We start from the raw sequence: 24906 nt of genomic DNA on the forward strand, positions 1-24906 counted from the left end.
ATATCACCGTTTGCATTAGACCACAGCATTCTTAGGTGAGCAAAAGTAATGGAACAAATGATTTTAATGTAAATAACATAACAATATTTGGTGGCGTAACCCTTGCTTGCAATAACTGCCTCAAGCCTGCGACCCACCGACATCACCAAACTGTTGCATTCTTCATTTGTGATGCTATTCCAGGCTATAGTAAACTACCACCGGTTTACTATATTTATAGTAGTGAAAATGAGCAGGACAGATTCTGTGAAAGTAACTTAACGGTGTCAAAATAAATCATCATACCTAACTCGAAGTTAGGTATGAGATATTATTATTAAAGGTTGACCTCATGTCAAAAGGTTGAATTCACCCACTTATTTCCATAAGCTACCGAACATCATAGAAAAAGTTGCTGTAGTTCACATAATCTTTACAAGCAAGCCACATTGCCAATATTCACATACTTTATTTAGACTAAAGAGTGTTTGATCTGAATCAGTATCACAAGTAGAAAAAAAACTACAGTTTCATAAATTGTGATGTTGGTTAAATTAAACATGACGCAAAGAAGCAAGAGAAGACATCAGAAGGCCACTTTCAAGATACTACCCATGATAAAAGGCAGTGGTAGTTGTTGAATTTCTGCCTATCTGTCTCCACAGCACTAATAACGGCAATAATCAAACCCCGCTAGGAAATTGAAAAATACACACAAATTTCACAATAAAAGCATTACATTTTAAGTAGGTTTATAGCACTGTGCTGTAATGTTTTATATTGGGTGGCAAAAAAATGCTCATCTCAAGCCAATGTCACACAGCACTGTATTACGTTTGTTTAGCATATCCTAACATAGTGTTTATCAAGTGTGGGAACAAGTTGTAATTTAGTCTAATTTAATAAATTTCAGTCATAAATATTGAGGTACTGCCTATTAGCTCTCCTGTGTTCATTCTCATTGCCGGTGCTGCTACAACTCCTGAATTTCCCTCCTGTGATCAATAAGTATATCTTATCCTATCTTAGTATACTCTGAAGTATTGATCAAGAGTCAGGGTTCCCACTGATATTCTGGAATTCCTAGGATATTAAACATTGAACCTGTAACCACTGCAATTCACACAGTCATGATTTAATTACTTCAAAGGGTGAAATAATTAATAAAATCACCATTTATCCAACTGAAGAAGTCACGTGTGAAAGGATTTTTTTGAGTGATGAACAAAAGGAAAAACTATGCAATTTTCTTTAATCATTTTGACTGTTGTACATGCTCTGTCCTCATGGTGGGGAATTACATGTTTGTTTGTTTTTCACAATCTTATGCTATAAATGAAACATACAGAAGTGTGAGCCCTCACTTGTGACTTTTGTCGTTGATACAACACAAATAGACAGTTCTTAAAGTTGTCGTTCCCCCACCCACCAAAGCCTTCACATGGCCTGACGGATGTTTTCCAGGCTCTTCTCAATGTTGTCAATAACCTCCACTGCAGCTTGTGGGATCCTGGTTCCTGGGCCGAAGATGGCACACACACCGCTCTGGTACAAGAACTCGTAGTCCTGCATACACACAGTGGTGGAAGTTTAGAAGAACTGCAGCTAATGAGGAAATTTAGCTCCATTCATGTAGAGCACTGTGTACGTAAAATGACCATGACAAATGTAACATAAAATGAAATATTAAATGTTTTTTGCATTTGCAAGTCAAACAGTTTCATTGCATTTTCAAACTGACCTACAAATACACATGCAATCTCATATATTTTGAATAGCCAAGTTGCATTACTGAAAATACACTCATGGATACCCAACTAGTAACGAAATAATTACACTGTGAAAAAAGCACTGGCATTATCAACATGAACACCAGCTCAATGTGTGGAATGTTATAATTCAAACTGACACAACACACACAGCTTTTCCAAGGCTCATGAGAAGACATACTCCTCCAGGTCTGCTTTATTTATTGAAAATGCGATGCTTTTATTGACTAATAAGCCTAGCTTAAAACAGCTTGTCAAATAAAATTCTAAGTGCTATAACTGTTCCCACACTGTGAAAGTCAAGTGGGAAGGAGCTATACGTATGTTCAATTACACCAAATGCAAAGCTTGTGCTATTGCTGTGGACTGTGGCATTAAGAGAGCTTGAAGACAGAGCAAAATGAAAGAGATAGGTAAAGACAAACCAAGCAAGATAGATGTCTACTAAATTTTTAAAGTCAAAGGTTACCTGTGGTGGGATGACACCTCCACAGATGACCAGGATATCTGGCCTGTTAAGTTTCCGTAGTTCCTTGATGAGTTCTGGGACCAGAGTCTTGTGTCCTGCGGCAAGCGTGCTGACCCCGACACAGTGTACGTCTGCATCGACCGCCTGCTGGGCAACCTCAAGGGGAGTCTGTTCAGCAAAAAGTTAGACATGGAAAACACAAAAACTGTTTCTGTGTAAAAAAAGAAAAAACTGTTCCCAAAGCTCTTGTTTGACACCAGTTACAGGGTACAGGGTCAGGGAGTGCGGCTCTGTGCTAGGCTAGCTCAGTAGCACCCCCACTAGGCTTGCTCACACTACCAAGTGTTATATGGAGAGCCGAGCCTGCCTTCCAGCAGCTGGGGCATACAAAGTTTTTGTCCGTTCAGGTGAGCCTACATTAAAAAGTTGGGTATGACACCAACAAATGGGGTTACATTTGGGTGGTTGAAATTATTCACCTGGAGATTGGAAGCAATCAAACTGCAAGATTAACAATGTCTTTGTTCCACCTCCAAATGTAAGATTTATCATATTAATTCAAAACTCCCATTACAAATCCCAAAAAATTTCAATATATAGATTGGGGAAAGGTCACGATTATAAGAGAAATGGTTGTGACTTTGAGCTGGATATAAGTGGAAATGGTTTAGAAGATTATTCCTGTACTTATTAAGCACCTGCAGCAGCCTCTTTTAAAACCATGTATAGGCATACGTATTTGCACTTCCCAGTGCACCTAGCTTCAATAAAGTAGCAATTCAGAGCCTTTTTAACATCTGAGGCTTTGCAAATACATACATTGCTAAATACAAAGAGGGTGTTTGGTAGAACACTGAAGAAGAAGTGCTAACTGTTACTACTATAAGACTTAAAATATCACTGAATCTCTAAGTATCTTTACACAATGTGGGTTTTTACCATCAACATGCACGTTATATGGTATTTTTACTAGCAGCTTATGTGAATACCTTCTTTAAAAATGTAGCCTCTGAGTAGAGTCACTACCTTTGACATGAACCCTTGCATGTCTTCCATGTTCTCTTTAAAATGCTTGAAGTGGTCAGGCAGCAGTGTATCTCCATTCTATTTCATGACACTGACCTGAAACAGCGGCCCGATGTCCACATCAAAGCCCAGGTCAGCAAACCCCGTGGCGATGACTTTGGCACCCCTGTCGTGACCATCCTGGCCCATCTTTGCCACCAGCAGTCGGGGGTTCCTGCCCTCGTGCTTCTTAAAATCTGTAACTCTGAGGTTTGAAAAGAAATTGGTTTTAACCAGTAAGCAATCAGTCAGAGTATGTGAATGTTAAGATGCGGACTAGGTACCTATTAAGGCACAAGGCAATCTCCTCATGCTCCCCGTACTCGCTGCGGTAAGCACCGCTCACCATTCTGGTACCGGCCTTGTGTTCACCGAACACTTTCTTCATGGCATCAGTTATTTCACCAACTGAACATCTAAAAAAAAAAAGCAGACAGCATCTTCCTCCGTATGTTGATAGATTGATGAATTGTTTAGTGCTTTAGTGACTGTGGGAGTCCTGACCTTGCTCTTGCTGCCTCCACAGCCAGGGCTAAAAGGTTGCCCTCCCTGGTTCGGGCACACTCCTCAATGGCTGCCAGACACTTCTTGGCTGCCTCGGGGTCACGACTCTCCCTCACCTAAAGAGACAGGAGGCAACATTCCATTTTGAGCTTTAATCTGCCCTGCTGACAACATTTATACAACGCAGAGAATTCACTATATACATATGTGTATCAATCAGAATCTGAATCAGAATCACAAATGCAAGTTATATTAGAATAATAAAATAATAGAAAAAAATAACAACTATTTACAATGTGGCAGATATTTATATGTGCATTACTCTGGTTTGTGTTGTACAGACGTATTGCAATGGAGGAGGACTGTACATAAATATATAAGTTTGTGTACATATACATAAGTTGACAAAATATAAAAATATAGAACAAAAACGATTAACAATTAACAACAAATTTGTGCAATATGCCAGGTTTGTGCATGATATGAAATGAGACGTGCCAGCTGGTCAATATTTTATGTCAGTTTAACTATTCTTCAACACAGAATGAAACCCTTCAGACAGCTTACAGACCTTTCTTACAGCAGAGAGTTAGCAGGAGAGGCACAGGTGTTAACTGATAACATTAATGATATATCAATGTTCTGTTTAAGTGTTCCAGTCTGCACTGAGCCAGCATGCACAATAACACAGTGCCCTTTAAGTGAATGCGAGCGTCCTGCAAAAACCTCATCACAAAATATATTAAAAGAGAAAACTTAAATTGGAGTAAAAATCGTAAAAGATCTTGAGCTGGGTGAAAATGGATAGCCGTAATATACTACAGTACAAACACATCCACTGTGTCGCTCACCTTTACAAAACAGAAATGACAACAGCTTGTCATCTGCATTTGTATGAAGTTCACAGTTCCTTTCCACGCTTCAAGCATAGCCCTAGGGTAGCAAGCATTCAATACCAGCTAAGTAGTATGGGCTTTTAATTAGTCTCAAAACCCGCATACATAAAAAACAAGTGCGTGAACAAACAACATCCGCAAGGGGAAGAGCATCCTCGCGAGGGAACACTTCTGTTTGCAGGACGGCATTACAATTATACTGTATACATTTATATGCAGAGAAAAAGAAAGAGCTGGAGAATGCAAAGTTGAATGCTTGAAACGTGTCTGATGTGCTGAACAAACCAGCTTGTAAAATTCATTTTAGAAGTGGAACCAAACTGTTAAATGCGAACAGCTTCTTCATGTAAATTAATCCCACAAGCTGCTCATCAAATTAAGATGCGACAATCCAACTAGCAGTACTTACCTGCACTCCCTTCGAAACATTAATGTAAGTCGTGAAGTATATAATATGGTAAGTTAAAGTCGTGTTCTTCAATATAAATGATTTTATGGTTTTAATTGCATAGTTAAGCACAAAAGGTAGTGTATTGTACACTTTTGATTTAAAAGTACTGCTAGATACACAAAAGTGCAATAACATGTGGTTTGCAAACACTCAAAACAAATAAGGTGCTTTTTACCAGCAGTATTCCCTTTACACAGTAGCAATAAAATATTTCCTGTAAATCTCAAATTAAACATCAATGGAATCAAATCAAATATAAAACAAAAGCTATTTACCACTGCCAGGACATTACCTTTTATCCAGAGCCACGATTTTAACATAATAACAGGCACCTTCTGAGCAACAGGTTAACATATGTAAATCTGTTTTCTTGTTTTTTTTCTGAACAGGTATCAGCAGAAACATTGTTCTTTTATCAAGGAGCAACATAAACAGTCTATGTTCAGTAGTGTCCCTGTTAGAGTGAGGTGAAGTGGTCGCCTCACGTCCGCCGCCGAAGTTGAATTGTCATGAAGTTTTGGTACGCAATGCGGTGCACAAATCATTGGAAGAGAGACTGATCCTCGCTGTTTGTGAGTTTCCATAATAGATTACTGCTTATTAAATAGTCATCCGGACATCAACAGGAGGGAATTTGCATGGCAGAGCATCCCCGCAAAACTAGATGAAGGCCTATCAGGTAAAGTTATGTAGCCTTAGGCCAGGACCATAAAACAATAATAATCGCAATATTTTTTTTCAATAACAATATAACAAATGTTCAATAAATATTCAATAGATGTTTGATTTTGTTCACTTGTATCATAAACAAATTAGGACTTTTTTTATTAAGATGTTTTTGTTGAGGGAAAAAGGACTGAATATTAGCATGAATATTTGTTCACAGATTTTATCAGAATTGTTTTTAATGTTCTACCTCAGATTTGTGAAGTGATCCACTGTTTGGCCTCAAGTGATGACCATAAAGAAGAGTTTAAACCACAATTAACCATCAGGTTTCTTCATCTTTTAAACTTGCAAATAACGACTTGATACTTATCGTGATAATTATCGATATCGAAAGATATGAAACTTTTTATTGTGTTAACATTTTTGGCCATATTGCCCAGCCCTATGTAGCCTATAATTTTAACTTAAGTTAAATAGGCTAACAGCTATGTAACGCACAGAAGCCATTGCCATGGTTAGTATCCATAGAGCGCCTGCAATTTACTCACGGAGCGCTGTATCTGATCCCCAGAGCAAAGAGCAACCCCGCGGGGCCAAGTGACTACGTTGTGATTTTAAGAACGCTCCTAAGACGGACATCTTCCCCAACACTAATCAGCATGCAGTGTGCAGCTTTCCACTTCGCTATGGCATTTGTTCGCTTGTCTTGCTTTTGTTTATCTACTTCTCCCACACGCTGCATCCAGCGTAGTCTGCCGAAGCCTCCCTCCGCTGCTTGCTTGGGTGGGTGATTTGCAGGCTGATCAACATCCCACCCCTCCTGTGACCCATGGTTTGACTGTATGTGTATTCAGAGCCAGTGAGCAACCGACTTTCAAAATAATAATAATAATGAAAACTGTGTTAACGCGTGCTAAAATAATTTGCGTTAACTTGATAATAACGCGCTAACGTGCCCAGCAACCAGAAATTGTATTTGTAGTATTCCTTAAACATTTAAATAAACAATAAAACATCAAGAAGGAAAAACAGCAGCAGCATCTTTAAAATAAATAAATAAATAAATAAAGGAACACTGACCTTTTTCAGTTTTTCAATCTGTTTTTCACGTACAACAGTGTTATCTATAGCCAGCACCTCCACAGTCTCCTCTTTTTCCAGACGGTACTTGTTCACCCCGACAATGACTTCTGATCCTGAAAAAAAAGAAAAGAAAGAATACATCAGTAGGAAAATCAGCAGAATACAACACAGTGGTAAATGTCTTAAGAGGTACAAGAAACTATATAAACACCAATTTCTAAACAACCCAATATTCAAGGAGTAGGGACACACAATAAGGAACACGCTGAAGTCTCTCTTTTCTTACAAAGTCAATTAGTGGCACAGCACAAAATCAATAAGTATACTAAAAGAACCCCACTTCAGAAGATTACAGGCCAGAACAGTAATCTGGATCTGACGTCTAACCAAGGAGTACAAGACAGCAGAAAGCATGAAAAGCAAACAAAACAGACCACAAAAACCATCAGGTTCTTTTATCTGAAACCACACTATGTAGCTTTTATTATGACAATGTGCAGCATTTCATGGCAAGCTTACAAAACACTGACATGATAAATGCAATGTATGTATGAAACTGTCTTTAAATGATTAAATAATGAATGGATTCAGTTATTGTTAATACTTCATTGTTAATAGCACAGAACATACAAAAAGATCCATCCCACCCTGGACCCTCTCTGTTAGAACTACTGCCCTCGGGTAGACGTTTCAGGACAATCAAAACAAAAACAAATAGTGTGAAAAACCGTACCCAAAAGCCATAACAGCACTAAACACTGCTTGAAAAAATGCACTATTAAGGAATGTATAGTGAAGTGAAATGTCGTGTGTGTATGGTGTGTTTTTATTTTCCTTTAAGAATATCTGTTTTATTTAGGTTTATATATATGTATGTATGAATGTATATATATAGATCTTTTTATAGTAACTTATATTTATTTAACTATTTGCATTTTTTGTTTCACTGATCGGATTGCATCTGATTTAGTTCTACATGTACAATGACAATAAAGATTCTATTCTTCTTTTTAAAATCTAATAACTGTGGGTGCTGAAAATACACAGAAGGCTGCATAATTCTCTGTATTCTCCAGAAATCCCAAAATATACAATCTCTCATTTTGACCCCAAGAAAATAATCTGCGAGTTAAAAAAAAATATTGATGTCAAAGATGAAAGCCAATGAATTTTAATGAGAACAGGAATTGTGGGTCAAGGGGGTGGGGGGGTCATAGAGAATAGCTACACAGTGTTCGAAGGTTCTGCTCTTCTCGCAGTCTGCAATTATGGATATGGATAAAAGGAAATCCCAACGAGACACAAAGGAGCCTCATTTAAGCTCCATGACACACCTCCCCAAGGGTATTCGCAACTCCTAGCTCCTCTACACATCAAAATGCACACAGTCAACTTGAATCAAACTGTGTGAGCTGCTTTCCTGTCCACTTACGTTAGCCTTGCCATGCCAGCATTTACATTTGCAAGTATCATTGTGGTGTAGCAAGGCTCAACAGGCACATGTTTGGGTTAATGACACTTTCAAGAGGCAAAAATAAAATCTGAGACAAACATAGGGAGTGATGCACTGGGCCAGTAAAAATGCAGGTGCTTCTTCAAGGCCGGGGCCAAAAAACAATGACTGTCTAGCTTACTGTTAATGGAAGCCCATGGTATTGGTTGGTAGTCTCACAAAGAATACTGTATTGCTAAACTATATATTGTGCTAATCAATTTATTGTGATATTACACTATACTGTTTTGAACCATTTGGTTCCATATGACTGCACTTTTCTTCAGTCTATGTATACTATCATTACATCTTCCTCTTAATACTGAGTATTAATGTTAACCTAATTATGAGCTTTGACCACTTGTTTTTACTATTGAGGGAGATTCCTTAAGAGCACATAGTAGGACATGAATAGTGCCGTCTACCTACACCTGTTTATATGACCAACAGATTCTCCTTAACCTTTACTCTGTTAATGTGACTGAATATTGATTTTAATCTGTTCTGCCATTATATGTATATGTGAGGCTGTTTGCAACTTTTTTTGTTGCTCTAACTCAGGGGTCTTTAACTTTTCTGGCAGTCTGACCCCTTTTTGAGGCTGAAAATATTTCGCGACCCCTCCTCCAGACAGAATGCATTTTTTGGAAGTGAGAGGCGCCTTTTTTTAAATTGTATTCTTTTGGCAGTGAGTGTTTTGCGTGCTGATTATGTGCCCTGGGTGCCTCATGTTTTGGCCACCTGCTGCTCCTTGCGTTTTCAAAAGAGCGCTCTGAGCACACGGACAACTCTGGCAGAAAAGACCTTATTTGCGTTTTTTACCATTGTCCAATCTAATGAATGGAGAGACGGGTCTTCAGTTGTGCTGATGGAAGTTTACAGTTGCTTGGATTGTCCGGAGACTGTAACAAACTGTCCCCGACTCATCCTAAAATAAGCCTTAAACCGATCATCATTAAGACAAAGCCCCTGGACCAACTGGTAGGCTACTACCAGCGGTGTCTCCTCTTTCTGAGGGTCTCATTTACCCACACGGATCTCCCTTTGAGGCCACACCTCTCACACTCAAACAATGCCAGAGCAGGCGCCCTCCGTTTGTCTATTTTTTTAAAGCAGATGTTTTTAACAACAAAAGACACAGACATGTGAGTTGTGATCAAGTTTCTGCTAATATGACAGTTATTACTTAGCAGCAAACCAAAAATTACCGATCGCTTAAGCTGACAGGACAGCTGATTCGGTGTTTGCCTCTTTTCCAAATTCAACCAAAAAAAGGCATTGCTGTGCACCTCTGATTTTGGAACCCTTGTTAAAGTATGTTAAGATGTAGAAAGCATTAAGTACTCAAGGCAGAGGAAGAAGATCATAAAGATCAAAGAATGAGAAAGCTTTAAAGCTGATGATGCATTTATACAGTACCCGAGTCGATGCGGGCTTGTCTGCGAGCAGCACATTCCTCTATCCGAAGTTTTGGAATGCCCTCTGCCACAGCTTTGGCCATGCCTCCCATCTCTTCAATCTCTTTTATGAACTACACAAAGGAAAACACAGGTTGTAAAAGACTGACTCTATGATGACGTGTTAAATGATATTTACCTCATAAAAACATGTCACGCACAAGACAGAATTATAAATAGGTTCAAATTAACAACGATATTATAAAAGTAACCACTTATGCTCCAAGTATTTTCTGTGGTATCTATAATGTTACAATGTCAGATGTTCATGTGAGACGATGCAAAAGCTTCAAATGATGAGGTAATTTAAAAGAAATCCCTGTGAGCCAAAACTTCAGATTCCCCACTGTTCTGAACGCTCCAGTTTCAACAGTTTTATTCTGCTATATGGTAATTTGTGTGCAGCCCCATCCTCCTGGCAACCGCTACGCTCAGTTGGTCTATACCGCTCAGTGCAGGACGACACGCCAGTCTTTTGAAGCTGAAGTAGTTCAATATGTCTATAGGGGTGGTGATGGACCAGTGGATAAGACGCATGCCTGTGGTGCAACCCCTGACATAACTAGCAAAAAAGTCGCTTTGGATAAAAGCCTCTGCTAAATGATTAAATGTAAATGTAATGTCACCATATGTTTGGCTTCATGCTTCAGGGCCTCGGCCAGTCAGAAGACAATGGGCTTTTTGGGGGGGGGTACTTAAAGACACAGGTGTGCTTGGGTTTTTCAGCAAATAATTAGATTGACTAAGAAATAAACTATTAACTAAAAACAAATCTGATTACTTTGAAGGAAGACAAAGCTGATGCCCATTTGTCCCTGTGACAAACCTTCAAAGCTGTGTTGTAGACGTCATCCGTGAGAGCCTCCATCATGTGCGAGCCCCCCCAGGGATCAGCGACTTTGGGGATGCCGGACTCTTCCTGGATAATGATCTGGGTGTTTCTTGCAATGCGAGCGCTCTTCACTGTGGGCAAGCCCAGAGCTTCATCGAACGAGTTGGTGTGGAGGGACTGTGTGCCCCCGAACACAGCTGCCATAGCCTCGATCACCGTACGGATCACATTGTTGTACGGATCCTAAGAAGAGGGTTCACAGTTTTGACAGTTACTCAACTCTCTGAATTTAACCCTTTAAAATGTTAAATTTAGATGTTTTACATCTATAGATTCACAGGACTTCCGAACTACAATTAATATTTACTTGTTCAGTGAGAGACCAGCCTGAGGTCTGGCAATGTGTGCGGAGCAGGAGGGACTTGGCATTCTTGGGCTGGAAGTTTTCTTTAATGAGCATGGCCCATAACCTCCTGGCTGCCCTCATCTTGGCAATTTCCATGTAGAAATTCATCCCAATACCCCAGAAGAATGACAACCTGACACAAAAAATTTCATTTATCAGTTATTAAAATTGACTGAAAAATTACAGCAATTCTGAAAACTATTTGTGCAGGTACAACACAATTAGAGTGTCCACAACACGATCTAAAAAAGCACTTATTAAGCTTTATGTCTGATCATTCTTTAAATCACTGCCAGTATCCTCATGACCAGATTTCACCCAGTGATGGCTATTACTACAAATACGTTGCAGAGTATTGAAGCAAGAGACAAACCTCATCCTACTGTAGCTTACGGTCTAGTGCTAGAGTTTCAAATAAACCGCCTCACAAAAAGTCATGTCACAAGCAGGACATGGTTTTGATGCTACCCTGGTTAGCTTTAGGCTGAAACATTGTTTGTGGCACAGCAACCTCTCTACCCTTTTTTTACAGTACAGAATGCCAAAATATGTTAGACACAGATAGTCCACCAGAAAGCACTGACATTTATTTTTAAACTGAAAAATATCCTGCACATTGAATATTGTGGTCACTGTTCTTTAAAAAAAAAAAAAAATACTATTTCAAGGTTTGAGGTACATTTATTTGTCATTCTGCAGCAGGGGGCAGCACACAGAAATTAAAGTTTAAGCAATCCTTAAAAATGTTGATGTTGTTATGCATTTATGAAAAAACGCTTACTGTAAAACATCAGCCACAAACATCCAATATCAGTTAAGCTATAAAGGCAAATGGACATCAATCAGTTGTGTCAAGAGAGTAAACTAAAGATAGATATTATGCTGCTGCTGCACAGCAGACATTAATTACAGTGAATTTCCACACCTGAGTATTGATTCAGCTGTCTGTAAAGACTGTCTCTGAAGTCATTATGTGGAGAAGGTCAAGCTAGACCCCCTAGATGTCCCTGAGCGGCTCTCCTATTGTTGATGTAATTGGGGCAGTGGGAAAAAAAAAAGCTGAAGGACACATGAAGAGATGATGGAAGCACAATGCAAGGAACAAGAATAGGACAGAGGGCAGGGTTGATGAAGTGGCATTGTACAATTGACTGAAAATACCTACTTCTTTCTCCAGTAACTATGCATTAGAGACCATAATTTAGTTTATAGCAAACAGGGAAAATGTAATTCTATTAAGCAACAGATGGACTGAGCCAAAGGCCAAAGACAATATACTGGGTAAGAGTACAATTCACTACTTCGTTTATTCAAACAAGTAGTAAATAAAAGTGTAGTGCCTTTACCCAGCTTCATTTTATTTAGACTTTACACTTTGCATTGTGCTCAATCCTATGTATTTGTATAAATTACATGGTTTGCTAATTCAGTCTGAGAGTCCCGTCTGCTGGTTCAACAAATAAAGGGGAAGGTATTTGTTTGCCAGTTAAATGTGGTGATCCCACTGAGTTAATAAGCATTAGTCAAACAGGCACAGCTTAGGCCTGTACGATATGCAAAAAAAAAATAAAATAAATGCTATTATTTTGACAGATATTTAAATTGCAATGAGTCATAATTGTAGGGGAAATGATTATTTAAATGATGATGTGATTTGTCTCTGTCTGGAGGATAACCATATCTCACATTAACACAATGCCACTGTACTTAAGAGGGCAAATCTGACAGGATTTAAGTTCAGCTTTGGGAGGCGCTGCATGTTGTAGGGACAGTATGGCATGTGTGATAAATATAACCGTTATTGTGACGGTGTTGTTGAGCATGATGCGGTAGATAGAGCTAAGATTTAAGTGTGAACTAAATTAGTTTTATCAAACACCAGCAGCTTCAGACTCTCATTACTGTAATCTGTACATTATCTGGATGGGCCTCACTAAGAGTACAAAGGAAGATTTACACAATATGAAGCTTTTTTAATCTGCAAAGTCATTCTGAGATTCACATATTTTGATTAGCCTTTCGTAATATGTACATTATCAGTGTGTTCATATTATGCATACTCAATGTATTCCATGGCTTGTTTTATTTTAATTTTTGGCCTCTTTTAACCTGATTTTGTAAAGAGTCCGTGGGTGACTTGAGAGGCGCTGACAAAAAAAAAAAGAATTATTATTATTATAATTATTAATAATATGTTGCTTGAATAAATGATTCTTAATTTATATTTCTCTTGATAGAGAGTCTGAAACATTGCGAAGAAGGCATGAGCATTACTACCTTCATGAATATTTGCAGTAATATTGCAGCTATTTGTTGTGTGTTTATTGGGGACTTTTCTAATGAAATAACATTATCTGCCCATAGCTGTGAGCAATAGATTTGTAAACCAAAATCCCAGCACTTGAGTGTAAGATCTTATATTAATATTTTGTACCTCGGGGCAAACTCATCGATGGTTAAGCCTGCTGTCAGACCAGTGCGGCAGTACTCCAAGCCGTTAGCGATGGTGTAGGCTACTTCCAGGATGGCATCCGCTCCAGCTTCCTGAAGATGGTAGCCACTGATGGATATGGAGTTGAACTTGGGCATGTGCTGGCAACATGGAGAGCCAATTAAACCAGAGACACTCCCAATAAGACGAGTATTACATTAACAGCATGTAAGCACCATTGAAGCAGATTAAGGGACGGTTACGTGGTACGTACCTGGGAGGTATAAGCGAAGATGTCTGCAATGGCGTGCATGGAAGGTTCCGGGGGGAAAATGTAAGTGTTGCGCACCATAAACTCCTTCAAAATATCATTTTGAATAGTGCCAGTTAGTTTGGCTTTGGGCACGCCCTGCTCCTCTCCAGTCACAATAAACATCGCCAGCACAGGAATGACAGCTCCATTCATTGTCATTGAAACAGACATCTTCTCCAGTGGAATTCCATCAAAGAGCATCTTCATGTCTTCAACGGAGTCTATAGCAACTCCCGCCATGCCGACATCTCCATGGACTCGGGGGTTGTCTGAGTCATAACCACGGTGTGTCGGGAGGTCAAAAGCCACGGAAAGACCCTGCTGTCCAGCTGAAATGGAAGAGGGAAACAGAGCCTATGAGAAAATGAAGGTTTCAGTCTGATTATCAGGAGAATAAACAAAGGGCATTTACATTAAGATGAAATGGCTGTAGATTTGAATAACAAGTATTTTTGGTTTGCCCTTGCAAGCCTTGTTGACTGGGTTCTAGGGAGATGAAACAGACAAAAAAGAGTGACTTTATATGACAGGTTCAGATGTGTTAAAGGAACATGATGTCAAAAATCATGTGTTGAGTGAAAAAAAAAATTGTAGGATATGAAAAGGTTGGCGCACAATAGATGATTCCCCCATGGCCATGAATTCTTCCAAAGTTCACAGGTTTACACTTTGAATCCAGAGTGTTTTAGCTAAAATTGAAACATACATAACAAAAAAAGCTACCTTTTATGTTATCTTTATAGAACTTGTTACTCTCCTCCACAGTGCTGAAGCCAGCATACTGCCTGATAGTCCAAGGTCTGTAGGTGTACATGGTGGGATAGGGCCCTCTAGTGTAGGGAAACACTCCTGGCAATTCATCTGCCCTGCCGGCTGAGTCTGCTTTGGTGTACACAGGCTTCACGTTGATTCCCTCAGGCGTGCGCCAGATCAGATCCTCTGGGTTCTTCCCCTTCAGCTGTTTCTTAGCCAAACTGACCCATTCAGGAAGCAGCTCAGCCTGGTCCTGGCATGTTGTGGAGGTGTGGATCAGAGAGCAGCGTGTGTGTGCAGAGGAGACAGAAGCTCTAACCAGGTGCCGGACGGCCATCGCTGCACATGACCTCTGTGCGGTCAGCATGCTTACTGTTGACTCAGTCAGACGCACATGGACCACCTGAGGAAAGCCAATGTGAATGTGGATTTCAAAGTGAAAGACTTGTGAGTAAGTGTTGCCAGCACACATGGACTGAACACTAATGCATCTCAATTCATCCACCAAGCTGAGCATCTGCCAGTGAAACATTTTTGTGTTGGTTTCCTGCTTGATCACACCCTCTACGGTCTACTTTGATTACATGAATGATTAACATGAGGACAAGCAGCAACCTTACATACTCTGTGTGCACTGACACACTAAGTTAGTATAATGTCATGCTGTGCAGCGGAAAAAAAACCCTTTGCCATAACGTAAAGCTGACACCTCTCAGTTATGTTAACAATAATTAGTTCAGATTTGGGCATGTTCAACCGTACGTAGCCAGCAGCTAGCATGTGATATTTACATTTGACAGATGACACTGTTGTAACATTTGACAGTGAAAATTATAACGTTAGCTAGTTTAGCATTGTGGTGTGTCGACTAGCCGAACCAGGCAGCTAATCTTTTTCTAAAACTCAATAAACTACAAGATGATTATTAAATCCCCATGTACGACTATGGAAGCGTTTTCAATGTATAACGTTAGTTAAGAAACTGCAAACCGTGCAAGTCCATGTTGACACAACGTTAAAGCTAATACAGCTGCTGCGCTAACTTAACGTTAACTAACCGTAGCTTGAACTATTAGCATTCGTTTAAGGAACCTAAGGGATGTCCGCTGACATGAGACCTTTTGCAGGCACGTAACTATATTTTACAACAAACATGTGTACATATTATAAGATTAATTTCTGACCTTGTCGTTTGTTGTGCTCTTTTAGATTGACGAAAGGCGTGTGTCTGTCTGCCCAATGAAGTTTCACAACACTACCAGTCAGCCAATCGCATGCTCCCGTCAATGGATAAACTTTGACCTAGGACACCGGAAGTACATATTAAATTCAAGATTGTTGACTTTAGTAGAGATAAGCAATGTCAGCTGTTGTTACTAAATTCCAATTATATGCTATTAAATATTACATGATGTTAGTGATGTGTATTTGTTCGATTTACTTGGATACCATTTTCAATATTCATTATTTGAACGATGAATAATTCACTCAGCCAGTTCTACATTATTGCCTTTTTTTTAACATGCCATTAGGAGGCGCTGTTGCTGCAGAAGCCCCCCCCAGACATGCTGTCAAACAAACTGTGACTCATTTAACATTCTTTCTATTTATCACTTAATCACTGGCTCACAAATCACACACGGGACACAGACCTCTCGACACAGTGCATGCCATTTTTATTCAAGAGTTGGTCGATAAACTATCATAGTAGCAATGGCTCTTATAGTTCTGTACAGTATTGGGTTGGATTGGATAGGGTATACTTGCAGTAAATGCTTATGAGGGATATAAAATATACTAAACACAGCAACATCATTCAGAGCATTCAGCAGGACAAACCTGTGTCAAAGTGGCAATGCAGACAGTGGTATATAATGCCCAGTTAAGATACAGAGAAGGAGTTATGTACTTTTAACATATGAATCCATCCTCTGCTGTTGAAACTGTAAGGCAGTATATGTTTTGATTGCAATGTAGTACGGCTATTCATCAGATGACTGATTACCTCACGGTACAACAAAATTTACAACTTTAAATTAAACAAAACAGCATCTCTGACTAACAAACAGAAACCAAACTGTGTTGTGTGTGTGTGTGAAAAAGTCTTGCAGGAGGTGAACATTTTCTTGCAGTATCTATTATGACAAGATGGCAACAAAGCAGCAGTAGAGATACGTTTAAATACTGAACTAAAGAAGACTGGTGAAATCAAAGAAGAGCAGGTGGACGGTGGGAAGCAGCTGCCTATTATGGTCTCCCTGTGGAAACAGGTTGTGGCGAACGCAGCCTCATTAACCGTCAACCTTCGTATTTAACCCCAGGCATTACTCCAGCTTGAGCAGTTCCACGTCGAATATGAGCGTGGCGTTCGGAGGGATGACCCCGGGGTGGCCTGTCGCTCCGTAAGCCATATCTGGTGTGCAGGTGATTTTTGCCCTCTGGCCCAGGCTCATCTGAAACACAGGAGAAAAAGAAAACATAACTGAGTATGTTTTCACAGAACACAGGTGTTACCAATAACATTACTGAAGGCATAGTGTCCCTGCGAGACAGTCTGGTGTACGAGTTTCAACCGGTTTGATTTCATATGAACCATTTGGCCAATTAAAGAGACAAGAAGCAGTTCTCTGCCATGTCAACCCTTTAATGACATTCCACACAGACGACAAGAACTCAGAAACGCAGTAGAAAATTTCAGCTGGGCTCAAAAATGGTTAAAACTATAAGCCAGCACAAAACAACAACAGAAACCGCCATGTTCTAAACAGACACAAATTACACAGATTACAAACACTAACAAAAAGTAGCATTTGCATTTTGGAACATAAAACAGTAAACTTAGTCCAGCAGTAGCCATGACTAAAAATTGTTGGCCGTTTAAGGTAAGGCAGTAAGTATTACTTTTCAAATTAAAAGCCCTCTAGCTTTTCAGTGGACATAAACACTTTATTTACAAGGCTTTTATCGTGAAACATTCGCAGGAACGTGTTGGGGAAGACTCATCTTTCATGGGTTCTCTTATTATGTTAGGCTCGGAAGAGTCACGTGCGACACCTAGTGGTAAAATTCTGTATTACTGGTCTGATCAGGTATTTGGCTATCAAACTGGTTTGAAAATCAGCCCATCCCTAGTGACAATGAGCCAGCATGCACAATACCGGGACCATGAAACTCCAGCAGATTAGCTAAATTCAGCAATCATTAATTTTATTATTTACACCCGTGGTTTCCCATAAAATGTCTCCTGATAAAAAGGCCCATTATCATTCTTATTGGTCCAACTCCACAAAATTTGAGATACATGTTTTACTGTTTTCCTACGTTTGAGAGGGCCATTGGTTTCTGTTCATTTCAGCATAAAAATCAACACACAGCGACTTGCTTTAAAACCACCATCAACTGTCTTGTTTCTTCAACGTTCACTCAGCGGCAAAAATCAGCCTTTAAACTTGAAAGAAATAATGATGTGACATTTACTGTGATAATTATCGGTATCGAATGATATAATGTTTCATCGTGATAGCATTTTCGGCCATATCGCCCAGCCCTATGTTGTCTGAACTTTCCCCTCTTACCTGTGCTACTCCTTCCTCCCATCCCTTAATGACCTCCATCCGTCCAATCTTGAACTTGAAGGGCTTGTTCCTGTCTCGAGAGGAGTCAAACTTCTTCCCATTCTGCAGCATGCCTGCCAAAAACAAATTACATTAACACAATTCAGAGAGTAGAGAAGCGTGTGGTTAAGAAACGGCCCATTTTGGTGATCCGATACAAAATAAAGACAATTGCACAATTATTTTTGGGCTGTTTTTCACATCTGTATCGTCAGTTATCACAGTGTGATGCCACATCGCTGCACGCCCTTTCCTCAGTAGCTAATGTTTTTGGAATGAGGCATTTTGAAATTAAAGACATAAAGCAGTGCTGGCTCCAGTCAGAGGAATTATTCTGGCGGGGCCTCTTATCTGGATCTTGGGTCCGTTTCAATTACCCAAATGAACAAAGGGAATGTGAATCAGGAAGCAGTGGCCTGGTTTAGTGGATTATTTTTAAAATTAACTAGGCCGTTGCTTGCCTGTATCTAGACCACAGGGAGAAACGGGTAACAAAGGCGGAGCAGTGCAGGACTGCGCTCCTTCCGAACACTGACCGGGCATTTAGACATGATAATAACAGTGGGGCCATTAAACGCTACTAAAAGGCACAGAGACACTGGCCCCCACTTCATTAGTCATTGACCTCCCCTTGCCACTTACCCTTCTGGGACTCAAAGTTGCCATCTGAAGCAACGTTCTGCAACTCTGATAACTCGTTTGAACTTACTGACCCTTATGGCGTCCAAGAAAGCAAGTCAACACAACAAAGCAGGCTTCAGGACAGTTTGTTATTTTCGGTGCACAATGTATTTTTGTGGAACAGGCGATATCTAACTTTAAGCAAACACTATATAGAGAATTTTCACTGTGGTGCGGTGCCTGTACGGGACTGCTATTGAAGACTAATGGCAGCTTGCTCATCAAAACAAATTCTAATTTACAAATATGGTTATACACAGGACACAGCCACACAACAAATGAAGATTATTGTCATCAAAATAATGGTAAATAAATTTTTGTTACATTATTAGTCTCAATCTGTATAAAGAGACCAATTTATATAGAGTGTTTAATCTTCAATATCCTACATTATACCTAGCTGTCAGTGAGAAATACATTATTATGTGATAAATGTTTAACATGTCAGTAGTCAACAGTTCATTGTGGGAAATTAATTAATTAATCTGGTTGTATTAGTCCATTGTGGGCACTGCTGCATATCTGTGTTTTGTGGTATTACTGGGATCAGGACCTTCAGGATCGTTCAGGCATTTCACTCCCTGCATTAGAAAAACACAGATGTTCCATTCATCTTATTGTATGACTAAACTGTTTCTAAATTGAGTGTCCACCCCTAGTATGAACATTGAACTTTTTAAACCCAGTTCGCAGTCTTGCAGGCAGTCAAAGTGGCGTCACGCGAAAAAGATTCCACAACATCCACTTGCACTTTGGAGGTTGCTCAGTGATGGTGCTTTGATTTATCTTTCTCTGTCGTAATTCAGCAAGTGTAAATTCTTGGCATTTAAAGTTATGCGCTAACTGAAGTTTAGCAATGGTGTCTGGTCATATGAATGTTGGTACTGTACTGCTTCTCCCCTTTCATTCCAACCTAAACTTAGTAGCTCCATCAGATATCAGTGGCCTGGGCTTGGTCCATCCATGGAGTCATCAAGTGCACACACCAAGGAATATACCACCTGCTACAAGCCATTCGAGTGGCACAGAGGCAAGGCCTTCTTGCATCAACTGCAGAAAAGCGGGTTCAGTTTCCGGCAATGGCAGCTGCGACTTGCAAGGAAAAACTGATTGGCAATGTTCACGCGTGGGAAGCCAGTGAGGGATCATATCCTGGACACTGGTTGGTTGGGGTGTTCTGAGACCAGCTAGCGCAAAAGGAGACATTTTACATCTCAAAACTTAACACTCTACTGGTAAAGGCTTGTCCATATTGCGCTAAAAGCAGCTAACAACTCCAAGCTAATTGGAAAATTCAGCACCGTTTAACAACAGCAAGGACTGTGGTACACACTGGCAACTGGCTTAAACCAGTTAGAGTAAAAAAACAACAGAGAAAACAGAACCTGCTCCTTGTTTTATGTAGGAAAAATACACAGAAGCGTTGTTCTAAAGAGAAATATGGATTCCAGTATTTCACTTAGTGACAGCATGGTTTGACATTGTACACTGTACATGTGCAACATACTGAACGTCTATGTAATGCTACCTTAAATTCTTGCTACAACATACATAAAGACAGCTAGGCTAAACAGGCACATACATGTTTCACTCATGGATCTCAGACTGTAAAAAAAAACTACTCCCCACTTGTATCAGTTCTCCGTTATCACTCTTTGGGCAGCTAAGCATGGGTGGGTTATCTGCAAAACTAAAGCAGGGCCCGTCCCTTCCTGAGGCTGGCTCCCACACTCTCTCCTCATGAAAGGCTTTCACTTGGTAGTGCTCTGGCCAAACCTGCAGAAAGCTGCGCTGCACAGGGGTGGGGTTATTTTTACTCCGTTTACTGTATCCTGTCTCGCCCCCGTCTAGGACGGCTGCCAGCACAACAACCCCCTTGGCCCAAGTGTGGATGAAATAAGATGCGTGTAAAGCCATTTGTCTATGACAAACTTATATGTGTTGCCGCAGTTCACAGCTGCAAGCATGCTCGCCTCAGTGGAAAGAATTAAATCTTCATGCTTCATAAACTGGAAGTAGGTGCGATGTGTAATTATGAGTATTTTCAGCAAAGACAATAACTAGCAAATTGGTTGCTGGAGAAGGTAAAAGTATCCTCAGCAATGGCTTAAATGTTACTCTAATATTATCATTATTATAAAAGAGACAATTCTGAACAAGATATGGGCTGTTTGATAATTAAAAGAAGATATTCTGAATGCAAGCTATTGAAGACATCTCAATATTCCCCTACCGGGACACCTAGACGCCATAGTTCAGTAACAGCTCAACCTGATTTAGGATTTGTTTTGTGTGTCCCAGACAGTTTAGAATCTGTACCAACTCTTTTCTTGCTTTCTCTTAATCTGTGATATTGGGATTGAACACTTCCCACAGCACTCAGAATCAGAAATACTTTATTGATCTATGAGTTTTGAAATTCTTTTGTCACAGTTGCACACTTATCGAGGCATCAGGAATAGAAAATAGAAAATAATAATAGAAAGTACCTCTTTAGTAATAAAGAGTAAATAAATATGAGAGTATAAATATAAGATATAAAGAAAACTATAAAGGAGTGTGTATTTACAATATTTACATTATTAAAGAATTATTATGTTAAACAGTATAAATGAATAAATAGCAGCAGCTCAATCACAACATTCTGCCTTGGAAGGCGAGTTTGGCATTTTCCTGACATACAACCCCGTGTTTCAGTCTCTTATCTATTTCTGTGTCACACACCAAGGGCCGTTACGTCTCAACTTCAGCACGTTTCATGGTGAAGTCTGGTGCTCAAACATGGTAAGGAATTACGTCCACATTTAGGCTTGACATCATATCCAGTGAGCCTGTTGGCCCCAAAGCTAATGCGTCTTATCACCGGAGAACGAAAAAGGCTATTTAATGTCACACTCTGTGGAAACCCAAGTTTTCTTCCTATTCCTGTTCAGATCTGCTTCTGCTTTTCTTCTGGACACACAGACCATCCAAATGTAAAATAGATGATAACGCATCTCAGGCCAGCTTGACCCACACCAGCATGCTGGTCTCTGTGATGTGCTACTGACAGAGCTGCTGCCAGGCAGACAGACTCGCACTCAGCCGTGTCAGAAACAAGAATGTGTGTGAAAGAGTGAGCAGCTTTTCTAATTACTTTGTCCTGGCCTCTTCGTGAGCCCTCTGCTAATTTGGGCAACCACAACTCTCACCAAAGTCAGAGTGGGGGGTCAGTCTCGTCTCCACGTGTCTATACGCTCTGGCATGTGTGTGTGTGTGTGTGTCTGCACGTTTAAAATCCCACAGGTGAAAGTGAGGATCAAAATGGGCACAGCAGTGAGAGCGGGGAGGATGAGGCTCCCTAATGCTAAATGCTGGAAATGGAAGGGCTTCAAATCCCAGGAGTTATTGGGGAAATCTCTCCCTCCTTAGCCTCACTGTTTATCTTTCGCTCTGCTATCTGGAAAACTGACACCAAAGGCAGGGTGGCTCTGCACTGCACAGCCAGCTGGATGGCTTGGGCAGGCTTATGTTCCCGAGCTACAGCTAACCGCTATGACCAGTGCTATCTCTTTATTAGATCTTGAACTAATCTTGTATTTGAGCTTTTAAATAAAATCTCTGCCTTTACTAGGGCGTTCTGACCTTAAAAGTTAGTGTGTAATCTTACATACAAATTCCTGGATAACTAACCCACACTGGCTGACTATCCCAGTATACTGCTCACTCCCTAGATTACACTAGGTTAACATAATAAGCGTGAGGGTGAGTTGCTGATGGAGACTAAAACTCTGTATCTGTTTATTTATTTATTTATTTTTTGCTAATTTACTAACCAAAAAGCCTAATTGTAGGTTAGAAGGAAACCAGGCCACCAGGCAAAGACCAAGAGACTATCAAACCCCGACTATGCAAGACTCCAGACTGAGATACTGTATCTCTGCAGAGATCTGGCCTGAAGGCAAATCTGGTTACTTTTTTTCCACTGTCCCAAAAAAAGTTGAACAACATAGCATTTGTTTTCCAGAGTTGGCCTGCATCCTTCTGAATATGATCACACACACACACAAGCTAGTCAAACAATGCCGAAATTCTTTTATGAAACCAAACACTATAAGAGAGTTAGTCAAGCCAAGTATTCAATACCGTGATAGACAAAGACGATGGCGGGAGCCCATTTCAAATGATGAAAAGGAGATCCCCACCATCATGGGAGGGAGGAGCAAGAACTGGCTATATACTAAAAACATACAAGCACACACAATACAATAATACTCACACACCTGAATGAAACCTGTTTGCCACAGAGCCAATTCCAAGGAGCATGCGACAACTTTTAAAACCATGTAATAACACTGTGACACTCAGACAATGACAGTCGGAATGACAAGTGAACTAGGCTTTGTTTACTTTCTGTCTGACCTAGTTGTCTGGACTGCCAACCCCAGGGCATCGAATAACCCAAATTTATTTCCCAACCTCGGCGTCTCACTGCCCCGACTCAAAACTGGGCAATCTGACAGGAGACAAACAGGATAAAGAAAGTGTGTGTGTGTGTGTGTGTGTGTGTGTGTGTGTGTGTTTGTGTACATGAGAGCATGGCGCAAGTTGCAACAGTCTCTAAAATGGCACAGACACCACTAGACATAAGCAAAATCATATTTTCTGGGTGTGGTTTCAGCTCCACCCCAGCTCTTAGAAAGCGTACGGGACACATAGGTGCATACATGTCTTGTAGACTGTGTACAACAGTGCGAGCTGGGCTGCAAACAGAACCCAGGTTTGTGCTCCAGATATTGTAAATTAAAAATAAACACACACACATAGGGACAAATTTCCTCCTTCAACAAGGAGACAGGAGAGAAGTCAGGTTACAGGATTGCCAAAAGCAAGGAAAGAGTCAGTTACCTATGTAATGTACGACACATGTCTGGCCCTTCTTTGGAAATGTTCTTCCTGTTAGGAAGAGAGAGAAAAACAAGTCATTGTGTGTTTGCAGGCTCCAGAGGCTGCCAGGGCTAATCTAGTAGATTAACAATGACTGGGTTAAATTTGCTGTGGTGTTCCTGGCAGGAATGCAACACTTCTCATATGCCTGCAGATATAAGTAACTGAATTCAGCTATGTCTCTGTTTGTCTCATCCTCATGTTGAAACCTTAGCCTGGAGACTTCATTTTCCAGGGCAAGGGGCTATCAAATGCTTGCCTCTAGGTTAATTACGTATTAGTACGTTACACAGGGATAAACAACTGTCTGCCAAATCTCAAGTTACTTTGTGAGCAATTTCAATTTAACCCCTTTAACAGTAACGTTAAGAGTAACAGTAACGTTAAATATGGAGACTTCTAGAAAGATGCAGTGCACGATGAACAACAGTGAAAATTGGGGTTTACAGACCCCTACAAACTGAATACTACTATAAATTGCTTTCTATCTATCGAGTATATTACCGTAGCTTCCACAGCAATAAACTTTATATTTCATGTGCATTATGTTGACATTTAACAAGATTTGAACTCATTCCGGGGAACTAACGTTACAGAGCCCCAACACCACCTCCACCCCCGCATCAGAGCACACACAAGAGGATAAATCAACTTACCATCACCGGGAGATATTGTCTCGACTTCCACACCCATGGTTGTGCTACTTCAAAGATGAGCTCTAACACATACAGCCAAAAAAGACGCTTCGACAGCCAGTGTTACCCGTTTTGCGGCTACAAGTCGGGCTATATTGGTGGAAACCATGCATTCACCGACGACTGCCGAGCAGTAGCTACAGCCAACCGTGACACAGCCAAGATATTTCCCAGTTCGTAGCGAGGCAGCGTCGAGATGTACGACTCCGCCGCGTACGTCGTCTTCAGCCTTGTCAAATCCTCAGCGCCACACCGCGGTTGTGCCAACTTTCCACAGTGGATAACGTACTCAGATCTTTTACACCAGTAAAAAATAGCAAGACCCACTGTTACAAGTAAAAATGTTCTGCATTTAAAAAAATAATTAGCATCAAAATTACTTAATTAACTTAGCCTACTCAGTATGCAAAATAGCCCATTT

General features: G+C 40.3%; 2 protein-coding genes across 4 annotated transcripts; both read right to left on the reverse strand.

The window, feature by feature from the left end:
• Nucleotides 1–428: 428 nt before the first annotated feature.
• mut (methylmalonyl CoA mutase) lies at nt 429–15869 on the reverse strand. Of its 2 annotated transcripts, XM_038727821.1 has the most exons (13): nt 15754–15869; nt 14540–14972; nt 13778–14145; nt 13507–13664; nt 11034–11205; nt 10661–10909; nt 9797–9908; nt 6883–6998; nt 3787–3902; nt 3567–3698; nt 3340–3487; nt 2218–2385; nt 1417–1545 (listed from the first exon to the last, which is right to left on the reverse strand). In XM_038727821.1, exons 2-13 carry the CDS (start codon nt 14934–14936, stop codon nt 1417–1419), a joined length of 2265 nt encoding a protein of 754 aa, XP_038583749.1. In that variant the 5' UTR covers nt 14937–14972; nt 15754–15869. The 2 variants fall into 2 exon arrangements, with proteins under 2 accessions (XP_038583748.1, XP_038583749.1); XM_038727820.1 differs by lacking the exon at nt 15754–15869 and having other exon boundaries at nt 429–1545; nt 14540–14936.
• A 353-nt stretch (nt 15870–16222) lies between these two features.
• On the reverse strand, nt 16223–24740 carry fkbp1b (FKBP prolyl isomerase 1B). Of its 2 annotated transcripts, XM_038727827.1 has the most exons (4): nt 24447–24740; nt 23752–23799; nt 18145–18257; nt 16223–17022 (listed from the first exon to the last, which is right to left on the reverse strand). In XM_038727827.1, the coding sequence occupies exons 1-4, from the start codon at nt 24481–24483 to the stop codon at nt 16894–16896; spliced, it is 327 nt and encodes a 108-aa protein (XP_038583755.1). In that variant the 5' UTR covers nt 24484–24740; the 3' UTR covers nt 16223–16893. The 2 variants fall into 2 exon arrangements, with proteins under 2 accessions (XP_038583755.1, XP_038583756.1); XM_038727828.1 differs by lacking the exons at nt 23752–23799; nt 24447–24740 and adding an exon at nt 23127–23274.
• Nucleotides 24741–24906: the final 166 nt, after the last annotated feature.

Source organism: Micropterus salmoides, unplaced genomic scaffold (genome assembly GCF_014851395.1).
Source record: "Micropterus salmoides isolate LMB-PRFRI ecotype aquatic unplaced genomic scaffold, ASM1485139v1 Ms_hic_scaffold_18, whole genome shotgun sequence".
Taxonomy (NCBI): Eukaryota; Metazoa; Chordata; class Actinopteri; order Centrarchiformes; family Centrarchidae; genus Micropterus; species Micropterus salmoides.

Excerpts from the sequence above, each read along its gene's own strand:
- fkbp1b (XM_038727827.1), bottom strand. The coding sequence starts at position 24,483 with ATGGGTGTGGAAGTCGAGACAATATCTCCCGGTGATG. Across the intron at positions 23,800-24,446 it reads GACAATATCTCCCGGTGATG|GAAGAACATTTCCAAAGAAG; the intron begins GTAAGTTGATTT and ends TCTTCCTAACAG. Across the intron at positions 17,023-18,144 it reads GGGAGGAAGGAGTAGCACAG|ATGAGCCTGGGCCAGAGGGC; the intron begins GTAAGAGGGGAA and ends CCTGTGTTTCAG.
- mut (XM_038727820.1), bottom strand. The coding sequence starts at position 14,936 with ATGCTGACCGCACAGAGGTCATGTGCAGCGATGGCCGTCCGGCACCTG. Across the intron at positions 14,146-14,539 it reads CTATAAAGATAACATAAAAG|CTGGACAGCAGGGTCTTTCC; the intron begins GTAGCTTTTTTT and ends CTTCCATTTCAG. Across the intron at positions 3,699-3,786 it reads GTGGAGGCAGCAAGAGCAAG|ATGTTCAGTTGGTGAAATAA; the intron begins GTCAGGACTCCC and ends TTTTTTTTTTAG.